Source organism: Anomalospiza imberbis, chromosome 29 (genome assembly GCF_031753505.1).
Source record: "Anomalospiza imberbis isolate Cuckoo-Finch-1a 21T00152 chromosome 29, ASM3175350v1, whole genome shotgun sequence".
Taxonomy (NCBI): Eukaryota; Metazoa; Chordata; class Aves; order Passeriformes; family Viduidae; genus Anomalospiza; species Anomalospiza imberbis.
This window is the reverse complement of record NC_089709.1, coordinates 636,638-644,731: the sequence shown is the minus strand read 5'-3', so window position 1 is coordinate 644,731 and position 8,094 is coordinate 636,638. Positions and strand designations below refer to the sequence as shown.

The 8,094-nt window shown below is 54.4% G+C and overlaps 2 protein-coding genes across 2 annotated transcripts; both read right to left on the bottom strand.

Moving 5' to 3' along the window:
- Window positions 1-1,515: 1,515 nt before the first annotated feature.
- LOC137463581 (loricrin-like) lies at window positions 1,516-2,337 on the bottom strand. The gene has a single exon (XM_068174847.1). It carries the CDS (start codon window positions 2,335-2,337, stop codon window positions 1,522-1,524), a length of 816 nt encoding a protein of 271 aa, XP_068030948.1. The 3' UTR covers window positions 1,516-1,521.
- Window positions 2,338-5,147: 2,810 nt separating this feature from the next.
- LOC137463580 (uncharacterized) lies at window positions 5,148-7,028 on the bottom strand. The gene has a single exon (XM_068174846.1). It carries the CDS (start codon window positions 6,933-6,935, stop codon window positions 5,283-5,285), a length of 1,653 nt encoding a protein of 550 aa, XP_068030947.1. The 5' UTR covers window positions 6,936-7,028; the 3' UTR covers window positions 5,148-5,282.
- Between the last annotated feature and the right edge of the window lie 1,066 nt (window positions 7,029-8,094).

The window sequence follows — 8,094 nt, the reverse complement described above, 5'->3', positions numbered from 1 at the left end:
GATCCCTTCCATGCCTTCAACCTGTAGGAACTTGCCCAGAGGGACACTCAGGATTAGCAGCTTATTGGCACAGAGGGACACCCAGGATGAGCAGCTGGTCCTTACCCAGGGATGAGAAAAGGCCGCGGAAGTTTTTGGAGGGGTGGTGAGAGGAGCTCCTGCAAATCACAGAGTGTGGAGAGACCAGGGTGGCACCCTCTGGAAGCACTGGACCTGGAGCACATGGATTTGTTTGCCAAAGGTGTAGGAAAAGCATGACTGGAGTGCAGGGTTGGCACCACCACAACCTCTCCAGGTTAGGGAGAAGTTTGGATACCTGTGTTGGGTAAAGGGAAATGGGGATCTAAAAGGCTTCGGGGCCACGTTCTCAGTTTTGTGATGCTCTCCTGGGTCCTTTTCCCTGCAGTCCTGGAGCCCTGGGAAGGGCTGGCAGGTCATGGTACCTCTTCATCTCCTCACAGCAAACACCTCGGTGGGTGGTTGATACGAGAGAGGACAAATCCCTGGCCAGATCCTACAGCACTCTGGATCCCTTTTCCCACCAGATTCCCTCGCACACAGTGATGCTGACAATGTGGGGCATTATCCTGGAGAAGAACTCTCCAGTTTTCTCCAAAAGGCAGGAATCTGTCAATCGTGATCCCTCAAAAGTTTCATGGCCAATGATCTCTGTAATTCCTAATTTTGTTTCCTCCCTACCACAAGTGTTTGTGAGGTGAACAAAAACCCTCTGGGCTTAAAGTTTACTGGACTCAAGACTAATCCCACCAGTTCCAAAGAGGACTTTGGGAGTCCTTTTTGAGAGGATTTTCCCACTTTGAGAGGAAAGCCAACTGTCTCTGGGCTGCATCCAAAGGAGAGTGGGCAGGATGGTGAGGGAGGGGTTTTTTCCCTCTGCTCTGGTGACATCACACCTGGAATGCTGCGTCCAGTTGTGGTGTCCCCAACATAAAAAGGACATGGAATTGTTGGAGCAAGTCCAGAGGAGGCCATGAAGTTGATAAAAGGAGCCCCTCCCCTATGGAGCCAGGCTGAGAGGGTTGAGAATGTTCAACCTGGAGGAGAGGAGGTTGTGTGGAGACCTCACAGCACCTTCCAGGATCTGCAGGGGCTCCAGGGAAGCTGGAGAGGGACTTTTCCTCAGGAACTTCAGGGACAGGACACAGGGAATGGGTTCAGGATGAAAGAGGGGAAAATTAGGTTGCATATAGGAAAGATCTTTTGATGAGCACCTGCTCCAGCACTGGAGGCTGGAGAACATTTCCCAGCAGAATGTTTTGGATGCTTTACTCATTTTTTGGGAAGCAAACTGACAAAAGGAGAAAAGGAACCTCACAAACCAGTTCTGTCCGTGCACAGAAATCTTTATTTCCCGTCACATTTATGGCACAGAGGAGCCACCTGGGAGTTCACAGCACAGGGATGCAGCACCAAGGGAACACAAGGGACGGGGATGTGCTGGGGTTGGACTTGGAGGGCAAAGACGGCTGTTCCCAATGGGAACCGGAGTGCCCAGGGCTGTTACTTCTGCTGGCAGGGCCAGTGGGAGCTCTGCTTGGTCTGGGGGATGACAATGGGACATTTCTGCTGGGAGGAGCCTCCACCGCCACCTCCAGAGCTGATGATGATGGTCTGGCCTGAGGAGCCACCGCCGGATCCGCCACCGCAGCATCCGGAGGATCCACCACCGCCTCCACTTCCCATGATGATCTTCCCTCCTGAAGAGCCACCACCAGATCCGCCTCCACAGCATCCGGAGGAGCCTCCTCCTCCTCCTCCTCCACCGCCAGAGCTGATGATGATCTTCTGGGCTGATCCCCCACTGCCACCACCGGATCCTCCACCACAGCACCCACTGCCTCCACCTCCCATCATGCTCTTTGAGGAGCCACCACCAGATCCTCCACCACAGCACCCAGAGGATCCTCCACCACCTCCACCTCCCATTATGATCTTCATCCCAGAAGAGCCACCACCAGATCCTCCACCACAGCATCCAGAGGATCCACCACCGCCTCCACCTCCCATCATGCTCTTTGAAGAGCCACCACCAGATCCTCCACCGCAGCATCCAGAGGATCCACCACCGCCTCCACCTCCCATCATACTCTTTGAAGATCCACCGCTGGATCCACCACTGCAACATCCAGAGGATCCACCACCGCCTCCACCTCCCATTATGATCTTCATCCCAGAAGAGCCACCACTAGATCCTCCACCGCAGCATCCAGAGGATCCACCACCGCCTCCACCTCCCATCATGCTCTTTGAAGATCCACCGCCAGATCCACCACCGCAACATCCAGAGGATCCACCACCGCCTCCACCTCCCATCATGCTCTTTGAGGAGCCACCGCCAGATCCACCACCACAGCATCCGGAGGATCCACCACTGCCGCCGCCTCCAACGATGATCTTGGTTCCTGAAGATCCACCACCGGACCCTCCTCCCATGCCACCTCCACCACAGCATCCAGAGGATCCTCCACTACCTCCACCTCCCATCATACTCTTTGAAGATCCACCACCGGATCCGCCACCGCAGCATCCGGAGGATCCGCCACCGCCTCCTCCTCCGCCACCGGAGCTGATAATGATCTTCTGGGCTGATCCGCCAGAGGATCCTCCACCGCAGCAGGATCCGCCTCCTCCCCCGCCGGAGGAGCCCTGGGACTGGTAGCTCCCCCGGTGGCAGCAGCAACAGCCGCAGCCGTGGCACCCGCTTTGTCTGGAGCACATCTTGGAGCAGTGACCCTGCAAGGAAAAGCTTTTTACTCCAGGGCAGCCACCAGTTCTCATGAGAATTTCCCAGGATCCATGACCCCAGTCCAGCTCAACACCACTTTGTAGTGTCCAGGATGATCTTTTAAAGACTTTTATCCCAAAGTTGTCCCATCTCCTTATCCCAAAGCCACTCCATCGCCATCTTAATACTGGTGAGAGACAGCCTTCAGCAGTACGGGCTGATCCTGTTTCTATTTGGTCTGGCGGGACCAAGGCACCCACAAGAGATTTAAATTCATCCCAGCAACTTTCCTGCCCTTCCACCGCCACCCACCAGATGTTTTTTACCAAAACTTCTGCGTTTCAGAAGCAGGAAAGGAAGAGAAGAATCCCTCCCTTGGGCAGGCCTGGACTTACCCTTCTCGGCTCTGACCACGGACACCTCAGGGCAAAGCTGAGCGAATGAAGCACCCTGAGATCCACCAACTTTTATACCGTTTTTCCTGAGTGGGAAGTGAGGCATCCAAAGGAATGGTGATAGCTTTATTTACCCAACAGACTCTCCTCCTCCTTCCCACTTGTCCTGACTCACTGGATGCGGACGATGCCTCTCCCGTGCATCACTTCCTCGGCTGCCCTGCATCCACGGCAGGTCCCACACGTGAGCTCGACTCCCGCGGTTGAATTCCCAGTTAGGATTCTGGGGCTCCAGTAGGGTTGTGGAGGTTGCCAACCTCCACTCCAGCCGGGAGATGCCGCTGGTGACCGACACCAGAAGGGGCTGGGAAGCCTCATTTTATTGAGTGTTACACACCGGAGGCACAGGGGGGATTGGTGGGGTGTTGGTGCAGAACCGGGAGTTGGACTTTGATGATCCTTGGGGGTCCCTTCCACTTCAGGATATTCTGATTCCACGATCCTGTGACTGTGGAGATTCCCAGGGGAACGGGGGTGGGACTGGTGTTCCTGGGGCACCACAGGAATCCCCCATGGCTGTGGGAGATTTCCCACCACAGCAGCGAAGTGTTGATCAGGATTTTTGTTTGATTCCTCCACTCAGGAGAGAGCAGAGGTCAGGCAGGCCCCACCACTTCAAGTGATGGAAATGGAGGGGTACCAGATCCAACATCCCGCCCTGTGTAACAGCATCTCCATGGATATGGCCCAAAATGATGAATTCCTGCCCGTTTTGAGGATGACTGTGGCATTTCTGAAGAAGCAACGAGATTTGAGGCTGTGCTGTGGCTCCTGCTGTCACCCTGAGAATTTCTGTAATTTGGATCCGGGTTTCCTTGGTCCTGGGCCATTTCTGGATGCAGGGATTTCTGACAGCACTGTTCCCACCCCCCTGAAGTGGGACCCCAGACTCTGGCTCTGGTCTGTGCCAGCAATGTCAGTGTTTGTTCCCAGTGGCCGTTGTCAGTAGCTGTTCCCAGATGCTGGAATTTTAGCACCCTTGATGACTTCCCACAATAAAATCCCGGGAAACTCAGCTATTCCAGTGGCAATGCTGGCTGGAGGGGCTCATCTGGATGTGTTTTGAGATGTTTGCCTCACTGAGGTTCCCACAGGGGAGACAGCAGAGGGTGGAGGGACAGGAGAAGCCGTTATGACCGTGGGTCACTCCTGTTTCTCCTGCGACAATTCCAGGCGTCCGTCACCTGCATCCCATAGAACAGTTCCGAGGTTTAATTCCCTTTCCCTGCTAATTGCCAGAGTAGACCACATCAAAGAGATTGCTCCCCACAGGGAAACTCCTTCTGGAGACTCACACCCAGAGCTGTTCTAGCCCTGTGGGAATGAGGAAATCCCCACGTGTTCCAGCCTGAGCATCCCAGCCCTTGGAAGGGCCTTGCTGAAGTCCCTGATTCCACTGGGGGTTCAGAGATGGAAAAGTGTTGGAGAACTTCATTTCTCTTCCACTTGTGAGAGACCCAGGAGCTTTTGCACCACCTCAGGAAGGGCTTGAGCTTCTCTTACCCCATATTTGCGCCTTGAAATCCTTCATAGCTGAATTTTGTCATCTTCTCTCTCTGAACCCACTCAGAACTTTCTTGGGCATCACCAGGATTTTGCTGAGGTAGAGAGACCCCAGTGATCAACTTTGTACTACCTTCTCTGACAGGCAAAAGTTGGGATCATCATCATCATGAGACATTAAAAAATGACCTGAGAATATTTAGTGAATCCAAAATCTCTTGTACCGGTGGGGTTTCAGTGCAGTTTTGCTCTGGAACTTTATAGCAACAGCACTGGAATCAAACCAGGGATGGAAATAAAGCAACCGGGACCGGAAAATCCAACCACTCACACACAGAACTCTCTAGAACTGCAAGTTTTATTGTCTGGTGCAAGCACTTGAAAACTGAGGCAGGAACAGGCACACGGAACAACCCTGGCTGGAATTAGGGATACACAACACCAGAGGTTCTGGTCAGAACATTCCCAGGGGAAGGGAGAAGAGGACAATGCAAATAATCTTAAATTTAATAGAGGAGGAAATGTCAGGCATCTTCATATCTTTGGCTTCCTTGGTGTCAGAGTCCTTCTGGCAGCCACTACTTGTGCTTGGTCTGTGGTGGCCAGCAAATGGGCTGGGTCTGCTGCTGCATGGACATTCCTCCAGAACTAGAGGAGCCACCTCCACCTCCACCTCCACCTCCACTACCGCCCCCAATGATGACAATGGGACCTTGGCCCTGGTGGCCTGAGCCTCCTCCACCTCCTCCTCCTCCACTGCCTCCCCCAATGCACACGGGGCCTTGGCTTTGCTGCCCTGAGCCACCTCCTCCTCCTCCTCCACCACCACCACTAATGATGATGGGACCTTGGCCCTGGTGCCCTGAGCCACCACCACCTCCTCCTCCTCCACTGCCACCTCCAATGCAGATGGGACCTTGACCCTGGTGCCCGGAACCTCCTCCTCCTCCTCCTCCACCACCACCACCACCACTAATGATGATGGGACCTTGGCCCTGGTGCCCTGAACCTCCTCCTCCTCCTCCTCCTCCTCCCATGCCACCCCCACCGATGCAGATGGGACCTTGGCCTTGGTGGCTTGAGCCACCACCTCCACCACCACCACCACCACCACTAATGATGATGGGACCTTGGCCCTGGTGCCCTGAGCCACCACCACCTCCTCCTCCTCCTCCACTGCCACCTCCAATGCAGATTGGACCTTGACCCTGGTGCCCGGAACCTCCTCCTCCTCCTCCTCCTCCTCCACCACCACTAATGATGATGGGACCTTGGCCCTGGTGCCCTGAACCTCCTCCACCTCCGCCACCTCCTCCCTTGCCACCACCACCTCCTCCACTAATGATGATGGGACCTTGGCTTTGCTGCCCTGATCCACCACCACCACCACCTCCTCCTCCTCCCTTGCCACCCCCACCGATACAGATGGGACCTTGGCTTTGCTGACCTGAGCCTCCTCCGCCACCGCCTCCTCCGCTAATAATGATGGGACCTTGGCTTTGTTGCCCACCACCACCACCACCTCCTCCTCCACCACTGCTCCCTCCAATGCAGATGGGACCTTGGCCCTGGTGCCCTGAGCCACCCCCACCTCCACCCCCACCACCACCACCACCGCCTCCGCCAATAATGATGATTCCTTTGCCCTGCTGGCCTGAGCCTCCACCTCCACCACCTCCACCACCACTGCTTCCTCCATCTATGCAGATGGGACCTTGGCTTTGCTGACCACCACCACCACCACCACCTCCTCCTCCCCCTCCGATGCAGATGGGTATATGGCTCTGGTGTTCAGAACCCCCTCCTCCGCCACCTCCACCCCCTCCAATAATGATGGGACCTTGGCCCTGGTGGCCTGAGCCCCCTCCACCTCCTCCTCCTCCTCCTCCAATAATACAGATGGATCCTTGGCTCTGCTGGCCGCCTCCTCCTCCTCCTCCTCCTCCTCCTCCTCCACCTCCACACGAGGTTGATGGCATGTGAGTCTGATAAATGATTCCACCACCGCCACCACTGCCACCGCCGCTGCTGCAGCAGCCGCCTCCTCCTCCTCCTCCGTGGCAGGACGATCCCTGGCTCTGGTATCCCATGGATCCTCCTCCACCGCTGCTGTGGCATCCTCCTCCACCTCCGTGGCAGCAGCAGCCACAGCCGCCGCTGCTGCCACCGTGGCACCCTCCGGACTGCTCGGACATCCCTTGGCCATCGCCCTTCTGCTGGTGGGACCCCATGGTCTGTGTGATGTAAGTCCTGCAGGAGAGACAAAAAACAGGCCTGAGCACTTCCAGAGGGAGGGAAAATTGTGCTATTGGGCCACCCCATCCCCTTCCAACAGGGAATTGTCTTCTCTTCACTTTTTGCTCCTTCCTCCGCCTCTGACTGGTGCAAAAATTGTCAGCTTAAGGAGTTAATGAATGAAACTGAAAACCAGTGAAATTTTTAGCTTATTCCGTCTACACATCCTCCTTACCAGATATAACTGTTCTTTTTTTTTTTTTTTTTTTTTTTTTTTTAATCTAAGACAACAATAATTCCTTAATAATTCCCTCTTGCAAGAGGCACACGAGGCCATGGTACCCCAGAATTAGCCTCATCCAAATGTGGTTTGGGAATTGTGAAAGGGCTGCAGTGCTCAGGGACAGGGATTAATATTCCCTGGCCGCAGGAATGAACCCGGCTCGTCATTTGCATAACAATAACTTCGTTGTACTTTGAAATTCTTCAATTCCGCTTTCAAAGGAGCTCAGTGTTTCATTTCTCCTCCAGAAGGAGAAGGAAGAGGAACAGCCTGTGGAAAAGTTGTCAGAGATGCAAAAGAAGGAGGGAGCGGGTGGGGGGGAAAGCCCAAAACTTCAGCAGCACTTGCAGGGTTTGATGTGTGTCTGTCCCCGAGGGATGCTCTGAAGTTTGAGCACTTAATCCCCATCCCAGCCACGTCCTCGTCTGCCGGCAGCAGGAATTGATGATCCTGTGAAGGGAAGGCACCGCTCTGAAAGGAAAAGATCAGCAGGATCTGGTGTCTAGACGCCCGAGGTGAAAACGGCTCCTCAAAGAAATGAAGCGTTTAAAAGAAACCCCTTCCCCATCCAGATAAAAGAGGATAGAGCCCCGCTTTGTGTTTCTGTTCCTTCGTTTCCCACTCTTTACAGAGTACCTGCAAACCCTCTTTTTCCTGCCCTTTCCCTCAAGGTTTGTTTTCCAAAAATATTCAGAAGTTTTGTGTGTGTTTGTGGTGGCACCACGCAGTGCTGGGCCCAGAGAAATCCAAGGGGCTCCAAACCCCAGATTTTCCACATCCCAGCTCTCTCCTTTTCCTGTGTGGTTACACGATCCCTGAACTGGTAAGAAAAAACAAAAAATAACGGCAAATAAAGAGGAATTTTTGAACCG

What these genes read in the sequence shown, in the direction of transcription:
- LOC137463580 (XM_068174846.1), bottom strand. Translation starts at nt 6,935, where the DNA reads ATGGGGTCCCACCAGCAGAAGGGCGATGGCCAAGGGATGTCCGAGCAG.
- LOC137463581 (XM_068174847.1), bottom strand. Translation starts at nt 2,337, where the DNA reads ATGATGGGAGGTGGAGGCGGTGGTGGATCCTCTGGATGTTGCGGTGGT.